The following is a 14,200-nucleotide window of genomic DNA, read 5'->3' on the forward strand; positions in this document are numbered from 1 at the left end:
TTGATTGGCAAAAATTTGTATCGGCGGTAACTCTTGGTATTGATTCTACCGATCCTCTACCACCACTGGAAGAGTATCGTTTCTTTACCGAACTAATCTACAAAAGCGCATTAGAAGCTCAGAAACGACGTGTTCCAAGTGCATCCCTCAAAAGAAGACCCGCCACCCCTGGCTGGGATGACGAATGCACAAAGTTGTATCTTGAGAAATCCAATGCCTTTAAAGATTATCGTAGACATGAAAGATCTGAGCTTTTTGAAAAGTATCCAAAGCTTGAAAAAAAGCTTAAAAACTTACTAAAAGCAAAGAAACGAAATTACTGGCGTACTTTTATCGAGGGACTTTCTAGAGAAACCTCGATGACAACGCTTTGGAAAAAGGCTCGCTATATGCGAAACCGCTCATCTTCCAATGAGAGTGAAGAATACTCCTCACAATGGATATTCGTCTTCGCTAAAAAGGTTTGTCCAGATTCTGTTCCAGCACAACCAACTTTACGGGATACAGCCCGAAGTAACGGTTCTCTGGATGAACCATTCACAATACTGGAATTTTCGATGGCACTTCTTTCATCGAATAACTCTGCTCCGGGAAGCGATATGATCAAATTCGACCTTCTAAAAAACCTTCCCGATATTGCTAAAAGACGATTACTTAACCTATATAATTCATTTATGGAATTCAATATAGTTCCACCAGCATGGAGACAGGTTAAAGTAATAGCTATTCAAAAGCCTGGGAAACCAGCGTCTGATCACAATTCTTACCGTCCGATTTCTATGTTATCATGCCTGAGGAAATTATTAGAAAAAATGATCCTATTAAGACTTGACCATTGGGTTGAATCAATCAATCTACTTTCAAATACGCAATTTGGTTTCCGGAAGAGTAAAGGAACAAACGATTGTCTAGCGATGCTTTCATCTGATATTCAACTGGCCTTTGCGCACAAGGAGCAATTGGCTTCAGTCTTTTTGGATATTAAGGGCGCATTTGATTCGGTTTCCATAGACATACTGTCAGACAATTTGCACAGTAGTGGATTACCCGGTATTTTGAATATTTTTTTGTATATTTGCTGTCAGAAAAAAACAAATGACCTTCAATCTAGGTCAACTGACAACTTCTAGAATTAGCTACATGGGCATACCCCAAGGTTCATGTTTAAGTCACTTACTTTATAATTTCTATGTCAAAGATATTGATAACTGCTTAGATAATCAATGCACGCTTAGACAGCTTGCAGATGATGCCGTGGTTTCCATGAGAGGTCCACGTGCAGAAATCTTGCAAAGACCATTGCAAAATTCCCTAAATAATCTGTCTTTCTGGGCAAGAAATTTAGGGATCGAGTTTTCACCGCAAAAAACTGAATTGGTAGTGTTTACAAGGAAGCGGTTTCCAGCCCAACTGCGTCTAAATATTTTGGGCAGAGACATTACCCAATCTTTAACCTTCAAATACCTCGGAGTCTGGTTTGATTCAAAATGCACTTGGGGTACCCACATTACGTATTTGAAACAAAAGTGTCAACAAAGGATCAACTTTCTACGATCAATTTCCGGGACATGGTGGGGTGCTCACCCGGAAGACCTCATTAAACTATATAAAACGACTATTCTTTCAGTTCTTGAGTATGGCTCTTTTTGCTTCCACTCGGCAAGAAAAAGCCACCTAATCAAATTGGAACGTATTCAATATCGTTGTTTACGTATTGCCCTTGGCTGTATGCATTCAACACACAATATGAGCCTAGAGGTCCTAGCGGGCGTAAAACCCCTGCAGAACCGTTTCTGGGAGCTCTCATTAAGAATATAGATTAAATGTAGTGTCAGTAACACCCTTGTAATGGAAAACTTCGAAGAAATGCTCGAATTGAGCATCCAGTCTAGATTCGTGCGAATCTATCTTAATTATATGTCATCGGATATTAGCCTTCCTTGCTATAACCCCTCTCGTGTATGCTTTACTAACTACAGTTCCCCCATTGGCTATGATCTCTCCATGAAACAGGCTATTCAAGGAGTTCCAGATCAACTTCGACCTATCTCAATTCCCCGCATTTTTGCTGAAAAATACCAACAAGTCAATTGCAATAGAAGATTTTTCACTGATGGATCACGCATTGATGGATCCACTGGCTTCGAAGTCTTCAATGAATACTCAACCGCCTTTCGGAAACATCAGGAACCTTGTTCCGTTTATGTTGCTGAACTAGCAGAAATCAACTTCGCATTGGGGATGATTTCCGATATGCCCATAGACCATTACTTCATCTTCTCGGATAGTCTCAGTTCGATTGAGGCTATTCGATCGATGAAAAAAGGTAGGCACTCATCTTATTTCCTTTCAAAGGTAAGGGAACAGATGAGTTTGCTGGTCGAAAGATCATATATGATTACCTTTGTATGGGTCCCCTCACATTGCTCAATCCCAGGCAATGAGAAGGCAGACTCTCTCGCAAAGGTGGGCGCACAACAAGGCGAGATTTATGATAGAAGAATTTCATATGATGAATTTTTCCCATTAGTACGTCAGAGTTCTCTTTTAAGTTGGCAAAACGATTGGACAAATAATTCTCTAGGGCGGTGGTTACATTCCATTATTCCAAATGTTTCTTCGAGAGCATGGTTCAAAGGTCTGGATGTAAGTCGGGGATTCATTCGAGTGATGTCAAGACTTATGTCCAACCACTACTCGCTAGACGCACATCTCTATAGAATAAACCTCGTTGACAGCAATATATGTAGGTGCAGAACCGGTTATGATGACATCGATCACGCAGTTTGGTATTGCCCGGGTAATGACGCCTCCAGAGCACGACTATTGGATACCCTAGTGGCCCGAGGCAGACAACCCTTCCGTGAAGTAAGAGATGTATTGGGAACACGTGATCTTCCCTACATGCAAGCGATCTACGAATTCCTTTGTTTGTCTGATGTTAGAGTTTGATGTGACCATCCCCTCCTTTCCAAACAATTTCCCGCCATTGTGTCCCAGTCTTATTATCCTCCTGTCCCAGCCAGGATTTGATCAACCGTCCGAGAGTAGTATCTGAAGGAGGCTTCAGAAACCAGTTTCCTACCTAGCTCCTTCCAATCGAAATTGTTACCCATTAACCTCGAGTCCGCCACGAGTAATTGGTACCCAATACTAACCTACTGCTATTTAAAATGTAAATTCAAACATTACTGATTTTGGCTCCGCAAAGTGTCACACACGACTCAGCCTAGTAAATAAACGAACTAGTAAAAAAAACATCCATAAGGTGGTAAATTCATTGGATCGCGCCACGGCAAAAATTAAATCCCAGTTGACAATTCGCCTAAGAGATGATCGAGGAATACTGAAAATTGAAAGTCAACTTTGAGTTCAAAAGAACACCAAGATCAGTCATACGTTCTACTCTGCGAAGCGTTACATTGTCAATGCAGTAGTCGTAAAGGATTGAACTCTTAGAGCGGTGAAACGTCATCACTGCACAGTTTGGAACGCTAATGATGAGCTTATTGCGACGGCACCAATCCTAGCAGGAGTTTGAAGACGATGGCAATCCTCAATCGAGTGAACTATGACGTATAGCTTAAGATCATCTGCATAAACGAGCTTGCATTTAAACAAAAGTGGATCCACACTTCAGATCAGTATATATGACGTCGACTTGTGGCTTAGCCTCCATTACGGTGATGCATGTACTGGTTATTAGCTACCGATCTACCGGGAATAAATCCATGCTGGTCAGTTGAAATGTAGGTTTTCGAGTGATTCAGCACAAATTCGCTCAAGATGATCTCAGTTTGGACGCTGCCGAAAGACTGGTGATACCTCTGTTTGATCTAGAGCCTAAGCCAATGTAGCAGCCTACTTCCGCGCGATGACCCTTGCGTGACTGCGGTTGGAGTGTGGGTCGTATATCACCTTACGGGACTTAATGATCACAACGTTAAACACATTTTATTCTTAAGTACTAACACATCCGCTTCCACCATCACTTGGCGCATCCGACTACGTAAAACGATTGTACGGAGATCTTGCTGGATAACTGGTCCTACCAGTAGAGCATCGTTGAGAGAGATCCCACTCGACGTTCTGCACGAGGCGTCGAAGACAACCCTCACTTTTGTTGTCATGCTCGATTCCTTCACAACGGGGTGGTGTGGTAAGCAACACCGTTTTCCCACATTCAGAACATTACACTCTACCTTCCGCATATGACCTAGCTTCAAATATTCGGTCATGCAGACCTTGTACTGCTTTGACAGCCTCGCATCCCTTGAGAGTCTCCGTTCCAGCCCTTGGAGACGTCTATAGGCTATTTCCTTAGATTCCCCAAGTTGAGACATAATATTTTCGTCTTTGGGCAGTGTCACCGTATAGCGGCCGTCTGCATCTCTTCGCACTGTGCGCCCAAACTGCTCCTCACAGCGCGCTTCCTCCAGGGAATAGTTGTTGTTTATTCCCACCTCCTCACAGGACCAAAACCGTTCCATGAGATTTTCTAGTTTATCTGATGTTGCCATATTACAGACTGCCCTTGTTGTTGAAGAAGTATCCATAACTTCTCCTGAAACAACCCATCCAACCCATCGCCATCGCCCAATGGCATCTCTTGTCCTGTCCGAAAGAAGCTGAAGAACGATTGTAGTTATTCCCAAGACCAGACCTACTCCGCTTGCCTTGAAGAAACCTGGGTCCGATAATTCTACTCCTTCGGGGAATTTCCATTCCTTAATGTGTGCCGATGTCGTGGGTAGGTTACCTTGGATAATACCAGAAAGCTCAAGGTCCGCGAAAATAGAGAGACCCGAGACTTAATCGCCACCTGTAACCGCTGTTTTGCCTTTGTCGCTGTATGACCGATTCCCAGGACAGCCACGCCCACCTTCTCTCTGCTATGAATGTTTAAGCGTTGACTCAATGTCTCCGACATAAAATTACATTCGGATCCAGAGTCGAGTAGAGCTGGATAGCGAGAACCTGAATCATCTTCAACAAGAACTACTGCCGTAGCGAGAAGAACGCTGGAAGCCCGTCCACATGCCATGTTGAAGGATGCAGTGCTCGTGGAAGCTGTGCTCACTGCCTGCTGATCGGTATCTGTCGACGACTTGTTGTTAATGCCAGAACTTCCATTTAGGGCTGCCCCAGGTTTAGAGTCTGATTCACCCTTAAAACAGACTAGGGTGTGGTGGTGGGCCTTGCATTTGCGGCAAGTATACTTCGAAGTGCAGTCTTTTGCCTAGTGTCCCCGCCTGAGACAGTTACGACTCAGACCTTGTGTGCGAAGAATTTCGCGGCTGGAAACCGTCATTTGAAGAAACGCAGGGCATAGATGAAGCAAATGGTTCTCCGGGCATGCAGGACATATTCCTGAAGTCGACTGCACAGCGTTAACGGTAACACACAGGTCAAGCTAAAGGTGGTAAAGCTGAAAGGTATATGTCCGGTCGTAGATGGTATCATTTTGATACTACATCTTCTATTTCCCTTTCGACATTCCTGAATCGGTGATGTAACCCTTTACGCGTGGAGGAAGCCGATAATACATTAGATTGTACGTGAAACGAGCCTTAAGGAAATTTGACGTTGCTGCCTGTATACTTCGGTCATCTAGCACAGCTATTAGTTTCGAAGGTGAGAGTACATAGTATATGTTTTGCCGAAGTGGACCATTTGGATACTACACCACTCCTTTCTTTCGGTTTTTGGATTCACTAAATTATCACGCTGTACCAGATTGCATCGCCCACTCAATCAGACGTTGCTTTTGAAAGTTCTTCAACATGCCTTCAAGATCATCTACCAAGGAAGGGCCACCACTGAAGTCTCTGTTCACCAAGTTGAACCCCAACAACCTCGATAGTTCTTAATATCCCGTTTATTGCCAGCTTTGAAAACATGAAACATATACGACCGCTTCTACAATGTTGGGAATTTTCCTTGCTCAGAGGATGCATCAAATATGGCTGCTAAAGGTTCTGCTAAGGCAGCTGAGCAACGGCAGACCACCACTGGCGGAAGCCCATCTGGACCAGGAGAGAGTGAGGTTTGCAGTCACCTAGCTGCTGAATGTACCATATCCCGACTTACTTCGAATGTGCTCAGTTCCACTAAGTCACTAGGTGCATCAGAGGCAACAGTCACTTGTCATATTTTTATCGAATGATGCAAAGTGCTTAGCAAACATCTCACACGCTTCGCTAAGAGAAGTGGTCTCTTTCCCATCGAGTAGCATGTTGGACGGTATACTCGAATCTTTCCTTTTGCTGTTGACGCCGCAAATTCCACTGGACTCTGAGGACGTGTGATTTGTACAAGACGATACTGGCACGCTTGAAGTCACGCTTCGTGTCAGCTTTTCTGTGACGACGTAGTTTTCTCGGGACTGCGTTACGCTCACGCTTCAGCACTCTAAGCTGAGGAATACTCTAAGCTGGGGAAATTGGTCATCTTTTGGAAGGAACATTTGATTCCAACCAACCAGTCAAGAAGCCCTGCTCTATCATCCTGGGTGAGATGGCCAGTCAAGTGAGCAGGTAGCGACAGCATTAAGGAAGGATGGTGAACATCAATAGGTAAAAGCGGCACAGCGGATTCGTCGATATCGAAATCATTTTCACCGTTGCAAAATACCAAATCCAGCGTGCGGTCAAGTTCATTTCGGATTGTATTATGTTGACTGAGATGAACGAGAGCAATACTTGCTGCGGTCAGTGAAGATGTTTCGGTGAGGTAGACCGTGTTGTGATCGGTTCCCCACTGAAGACGAGACTGATTATATCCGCCACAAACAAGAATCTTATCATCACAAGATGCCTTGTCGCACAACTCTTTGACTGAGGCAATATGCGCTTCCATAACTTCGAACTTCGCTCTATCTGAAGCGTGTAAGGAGTTGATTTGGATTCTTCGGCTGCTGGAGGATTTAAACCGCAAACAGGAGGGACCGACGATGATGTTCGAGAACAACTTCCTTTGAAGTTATCGACACACGCATGCATTTCATGAAGGAACTGGTGGAGAACGGGATTGTAGCCCTGAAGTACTGCGCGCCGGATGATATGTTGGCAGATGTGCTGACTAAGGCGCTCCCAAATGAAAATCTGGAAAATCTCGAGGAGGAGTGTTGGTGTTGTAGACTTGTGCGATATTTTCCCTACGACACTGAACTGAAATGACAGCTACGGTTGTCAGCACTAATTGCAGAACGTGTTATTTCCTTTAGCCATTTTTGTAACGTATATCAATTAATATAGACGTAAAATGTCCGTTCGTTGTTCGCCGTTAACGTTTACGCGTAATCCTCCGTTGTAGTTTTTTCGGTCTTCCGGTGTCTGCTGCATAACCTGGGAAGTGAGTCCGTGATCGTGGCCCTGCTACTCCGAATACATAGTACGTCCGAAGAGAAGTCCAGAGGACTTCCGAGGATAAGTTCAGAGAACTGTCAAGGAGAGATTCAGAGAAATTCCGAGTAGAAGATCAGAGTACTTCCGGTGAGAAGTTCAAATATCTTCCAAGGAGAAGTTCAAAGCTTCAGGGAAGAAATTTACCAAACATCCGGGGAGAAGTTCAGAGAAGTTCCAAGGAGAAGTTCTGAGAACATCCGACGAACATTTCAGAGAACATGAGAACATCACAAAATTTCCGACGAGAGTTTCAGAGAACTTCCGAAAACAAATTCACAGAATCTTCGACGAGAAACCCAGAGGGAAAGTACAGAGAACTTCCGACGAGAACTCCTACTAGGAACTTATAGTACTTTCAACCAGGGCTCCACAAAGTCACTTTCAATCGAAAATCGTCAAGCGACGATGAAGCTGTCAACCATCACTTTCAATTGAAAGGCATTCTGTTTTCTCTTCGAGCAGATCCCCGTCAACATCAACAGAACCACTTTCGATCATGCTGTTGAACTTACTTTTGCATTGAAGCGAAGCTGTTCGATCTACATTAGCGCAGTTTTTATGACTTTTGTTGATTGTTCACTCGGTTCATTTAAGCGTATGCGTATAGATCTGTGCACGTGGATGTCAAATTTATCATTGTCGGGTGGTTTGTTTACCCATCAATATGGGTATTTTTTTGAATCGACGAAAATTGATAAGCGACGTCATTTTGAAATCCAAGATGGCGGCTTACAGTTTAAGAAAAAATGGGAAATGCTGATGCCGTCCCATCAATATGGGTATTGTTGGAATCGGGGTGACGTCTGGAGATTGGAAATCAATATCCGATGCCATTTTGAAATCCATGATGGCGGCTTCCGGTTTGAAAAAAGGTTGTAAATTCTATCAAATACCGAAACAAACCCTTTTTTTTTCAAGAATCAGGGTAACGTCTAGAAGCCGGAAATCGATATCCGACGTCATTTTGTAATCCAAGATGGCGGATTTCGATTTGCGGAAAAGTGTCAAATATCCTAAAATATGGTTATTTTCATTGGTTCAGGAACAGTGTGAAATACTGTCAAATACCGATCAATGTGGGTTTTTTGGAATCGAGCTGACATCTAGAAGCCAGAAATCGATGTCCGCCGGAAATTTTGTGATGTTCTCATGCTCTCTGAAATGTCCGTCGGATGTTCTCTGAACTTCTTCTTGGAACTTCTCTGAACTTCTCCGCGGATGTTTGCTAAATTTCTTTCCGGAAGCTTTGAACTTCTCCTTGGAAGATCTTTGAACTTCTCACCGGAAGTACTCTGATATTCTACTCGGAAGTTCTCTGAACCTCTCCTTGACAGTTTCATCCACAAGTTGTCCCCATTCCGAAAATATCCATATTATAGGGTATTTGACACTTTCTGAACCCTGATGGCCGCCATCAGTGTTGGCAAAATCCGAAATCAATTGATATTTTTCCGCTCACATGGGCTCGCAATATTGATTTGACAAGCTCCTTTGATATTGCGAGACTATCCACAAGGTGCAAAGAATTGACTCGACACAAAAATGATTCCGTTGCACATCGTTTTGTTAGAAAGAGAAAGCATAGTTTGCTAACTCTTTTTAATCTTCACCGATGGCAGACGCAAAGGGACTGCTGCAAGCCGTTATGGAAGTTTCGGTTGCATTCGGGTGTAAAGCAAAAATCCTTAAACTCAATCTCACCACAATTTGGTGAGATTTGCAGCTGGTGAGTTTTGTTAGCTTGATATTCCGAGCTGCGATATCACAGCTTGCAAAATCAACCGCAGTTGTTTGCTAGTTGATTTTTGTTTACGAAAATCAAGCGTGATATTGGGCGTTGGTGAGATTTGATTTTTTGATATTTTCCCAACACTGGCCACCATATTGAATTCCAAAGTGGTATCTGATATCGAATTTCGGCATCTACGTGTTGTCCCTGTTCCGAAAATAACCATATTGTAGGGTATTTTACGCTTTGTCTGAAACCTTATGGTCGCCACATTGGAGTCCAATATAGCACTGGATATTCATTTTTGGCAGCCACGCGGTGTCTCCGTTCCGAAAATACCCATATCTTAGGGTATTTGACACGTTTAATGATACTTGATGGCCATCATCTTGGATTCCAAAATGCCATCGAATATATATATATCGATTTTCGGCATCTATGCGTCGTCCCGTTCCGAAAATACCCATATTGTAGGATAGTTGACACTCTCTGAATCCTGATGGCCGCCATATTGGATTAAAACATAGCGTCGGATATCGATTTTTGGCATCTACGCGTTGTTCCCGTTCCGAAAATACCCATATCTTAGGGAATTTGACACTTCATGAAACCAATGGCCATTATCTTGAATTCCAAAATGGTGTCTGGTATCGATTTTCAGCATCTACGCGGCATCCTCGTTCTGAAAATACCCTATTGTAGGGTATTTAACACTTTTTCTGAAACCCGATGGCCGCCATTTTGGATTACAAAATAACATCGAATATCGATTTTCGGCACCTTTGCGTCGTCCCCGTTCCGAAAAGACCCATATTGTAGGGTATTTGAGACTTTCCCTGACCCCGATGGCTGCCATCTTGGACTTCAGAATGGCCTCGTTAATTTAATTTTCATTTAATATAAAATAATATATTTTACTACACATAATCCGGATGCCATCCCTATCGGCAACGATATTGTGCGGATATTATCCGGATACTGTATTTTGATGCCTGCGTCGTCAGGTAGTGACAAGTCGAATGAGTCCCGAATTGAAGTGCAAGTGGAAAAAACGAAGGAAGCAGTTTTCGAGTCATTCATTGCGTGTCTTCAAAAAATGAGCAATTTCGCCCATCGTGGACTTCGCACTTCAATTGTGTTCTTCACTTTCTCCATTTTGATTTTTCTAACAGTGAAAAATCCGAGTTTTCGGCTAGTTATTCTACATGAAGAATATTGAAATAGCGAGTCTTGACTGTTCAAGCAGTGATAGCTATATTATTTGTTTTTCGTTTTTATGGCTTTCTCAGTCTAGGGTAATTCAAACAGTTAGTTTTGCATTGCCCGACGTTTCGGCCGTTTATTGTGGCCTTTTTCAAGGGTAAAACAGTCTACCGTTTTACCCTTGAAAAAGGCCACAATAAACGGCCGAAACGTCGGGCAATGCAAAACTAACTGTTTGAATTACCCTAGACTGAGAAAGCCATAAAAACGAAATCTCCATAAAACCAGTCGAACAACCAAATCAATCACTATATTATTTGTCGCATTATTGGTCTTCCAGAAAGTGCCCGACTGTTGTTTTATTAAGTGGTAAATGTTGTGCTACTAATTCCTACCGTAGACGTTTAATCGTTGTAAATCCAGAAAATTCAACCTACATCATATTCAGAAAAAAATCTTCATTCAATGGAATTCGCAGCTCAGATATCTCCCTTTTTCCCCTGCTCCCCTAGAGCAAACCCCATTCATACGGCATAAGCAATGTGTCCACGTACAGACACGTCATACATTTATGCTTGTGATGCGGCAATTCTGGCATGCTTCGCATAACTTCCCACCGTTTACGTCCGAACGCTTCTGGGAATGGTAGGTGTAGGAAACTATATTTATATGTCGACCCCTGCTTATGGCGTCGGTGGTGGTGGTGGTGGTGATGATAAATTTCCACAAATTTTCCCCTTCGTCCTCTGTTGGCCTGTTGGTTTACTGCTGCCGGGGATGAAAGTTTTCCTCTCGCACGTGAGGTGGTTGATGTCAATAGTAGCCGTCAGGATAATAATAATAATAATAATCATATCTGTAATCGACGATAGCTGATGGCGGAACAGGAGGTGGACGGATATTTAATGGGATTTACGTTTGCCCCCGGATTTGTACAGGATGGAATGTGATTGATTAGCCTCCGATTTGTATTAGATGCTAATTCGGTGCAAACGATAGTTCCAATCCCGAGAGAGGTGTTGATGTAAATTGCGATGCGAATGCCATTGTGATGAAGGGTGATAGATGTAATTGATGTTGGTTTTTAGGAATTCTAATCTGCATTGTTCTTGCCCTGATTAATTCCCTTTCCCATCCCGCACGACTCTCACCCGGTAAAGGTCCCTGTGTATGTATATTTATGACATCGATCTAATGAATTTATCTTTTTCTTCCAACGCTCGCACCATTCCACGATGACAGATCCTTCGAGACATCCGCCAGGGACTGCTACAGTTGAACCGAGACTCTCGAGGTAAGTAAAAGGGACAATAGAATACCAACATTGTAACATTGCTCGGCTAGAGCAACCAAACCATCCACAAATTGCTTCGATGCTGATCCAATCAAACATTGATCTTCCTTCGGGTGTCGTTTGGTAAACAACTACATCGGGGTGCACTTTTTGATGGCACTGGCGGGTAAAGGTTTATTTTTTGACTTAACGAGTCTGGGTATTCAAGGGTTAGTTAAGTTAACTTGAATAATCCCAAGTAACAATTTTGGTTTTATGAGGGTTCTGCAGACCATTGTTGGAATTCTTCTGGACTTTTCCTGGAATGCTTCTTGACTCTTTCTAACCGGCATTGTCTTGGAAGTCCTGTTGACTTACTCTGAAGGCCGTACACCGCCTGTGATTGCAGTACCTACTTACCTAACTACACCCATCTGCTGCTGCTGGTGCTGCTGCTGGTGCTGCTGGTGTTGGAAGGGTGAAAGCAAACAGGATTAGAAATCATTCGATTCGATCAACATTTGGGAAATGTGCTAACAGCAGCAGCAGTGGCAGTATAGTTTGTAGAACGATGTGAAAGGAATCGGGGAAGTGTTGGCATTTTTGCGACTGATTGCATCCAATCAAACAATTGCACAACCGGGAATTGGCTTGGCTTCGGGGGAAAGATGTTCCCTTATGATTCCTTTGGGAACTGCGACAGCACGAAGCGAAGATCTGAACGCAAAAATTGTGAACGCGTTCGATGACGATGGTGACGACGATGACGATGGCATTGGGGATTTAGCAGAAATTTTCGGAGAAACTCAGCTGGAAGGCCGAGAGAGGGCGGAAAAGTTCATTATGCCATTTTCCACTGTGGTGAATCTAATTTTATCCTTCACGTATGCATTTCCGGAAGAGAGCTATGCAATCAAACGTTCGAGCAGCATTGATTCCGGGATTTGCTCGGAGGCTACTTCTGAGAGGGAGTGAGTTTTGTGGTAAGAGTTATGTGAGGATTCATATTGGTATGATTGAATTTTTATGATCACCGACTTTAAGGTGATTCCTTGTAGAGTCCACAAATGGCCGCTACGTAGGCTATACATGCACTTCCACTTCGAATTTTCAATTACACAAATCTCGGAAATCGGTGCCCCATTTCACCAGAAGTTCCTGCTTCGTATATGCTGCAGTGCAGCAACCGTGGAGTAACAATTTGAATGTTGCACGTGTCGTAGAAGCTGATATTTGTGCACTTAAAGTTTCGACGTGGTTCCGAGAATAAGTATGTCACAGCGATTCGCCTAAATCGGAACATATTTTCTTCATGTCTATTACATACCAAATGGAACACTATGCTTACTCGTAGTAATGAGTTTTTTGCATTCTTATATTGTGCAGCAAATACAATCATACTCTATTCCCAGGGAAGATGAGAAAATGGCCTATTTGGCAAGCTATTTGGCCATATCTGGAATCCGGATCGTCGTCTCCAGTATGGTATAACCGATGGGGGCGAAACATCTAAATCTCAATTCTAGATGCTCAAAAAACCTCACGCATCTACTCGCATCGCGCTACATCTTTCTGCAGGATATCTTCAGAATTGTCAGCAATCTTCTTTCTATATACTCAGCGTGTGTCTAGCTAGCCACAGCAAGACAATCTGTCCTGCATCGTAGATAGAGTCGTCTCCTTCGGATATAACCGCATTTTTACATGACTAAAGATTGAAAGGACAAAAGGTAGAAACTCAAGAACTGATTTTTTTTTTGTGAAGCATTAGTGATTTTTAAAGAAGGCACGTATTAGCTTTTGTAAACAATCCATTTGATAGTCGATTTAGCTCGCCAACGCTTGCTAACACTACTATCAGATAGGGGAAATTCGACCTTTTGTGTTTCGATCTTTTGTCTTCCGACCTTGTGTGTTTCGACCTTTTGTCTTTCAACCTTTTGTCTATCGACCTTTTGTAAAATCGACAATTTCGACTTTCGACCTTTTGTCTATCGACCTTTTTACGTCGACTTTTGTCCTTTCGACCTTTTGTACTTCGACCTTTTGTACTTCGACCTTTTGTCTATCGATCTGTTGTCTTTAGACCTTTTGTCTTTTGACATTTTATCTTGCGACCTGTTGTCTATCGACCTTTTTCGTTCAACCTGATGTCTTTTGACCTGGTTGTCTTTCGAACTTTTGTCTTTCGACCTTTTGTCATTCGACCTGTTGTCTTTCGACCTGTTGTCTTTTGACCTGTTGTCTTTCGACCTGTTTTCTTTCGATCTGTTTTCTTTCGACCTGTTGTCTTTCGACCTTTTGTTCATTCGACCTGATGTCTTTCGACCTGGTTGCCTTTTGACCTTTTGTCGTTAGACCTTTTTTCAGTCAACCTGTTGTTTTTCGACAGGTTGTCTTTCGAACTTTTGTCTTTTCGACCTTTTTTCATTCGACCGTTTGTCATTCGACCGTTTATCATTCGACCGTTTATCATTCGACCGTTTGTCATTCGACCTTTTTACTTCAACCTTTTGTCCTTTCGACCTTTTGTCTTTCGATCTGTTGTCTTTTGACCTGTTGTCTTCTGGCCTTTTGTCATTCGATCTT

At 42.8% G+C, this 14,200-nt stretch overlaps 1 protein-coding gene across 2 annotated transcripts in view; it reads left to right on the top strand.

Moving 5' to 3' along the window:
* Positions 1 to 14,200, top strand: part of SKIP (Shal K[+] channel interacting protein) — a 791,488-nt gene that overhangs the window by 712,438 nt on the left and 64,850 nt on the right. For both annotated transcript variants that reach the window (XM_065223860.1, XM_065223861.1), the window contains exon 9: positions 11,581 to 11,632. In XM_065223860.1, the coding sequence (XP_065079932.1) occupies positions 11,581 to 11,632 (52 nt within the window). The remainder of the gene's footprint in view (positions 1 to 11,580; positions 11,633 to 14,200) is intronic.

The sequence above is a fragment of the Ochlerotatus camptorhynchus genome, unplaced genomic scaffold, assembly GCF_037179485.1.
Source record: "Ochlerotatus camptorhynchus isolate MF236.1 unplaced genomic scaffold, CSIRO-AGI_Acam_v1.1 ptg000200l, whole genome shotgun sequence".
NCBI classification, from domain to species: Eukaryota; Metazoa; Arthropoda; class Insecta; order Diptera; family Culicidae; genus Ochlerotatus; species Ochlerotatus camptorhynchus.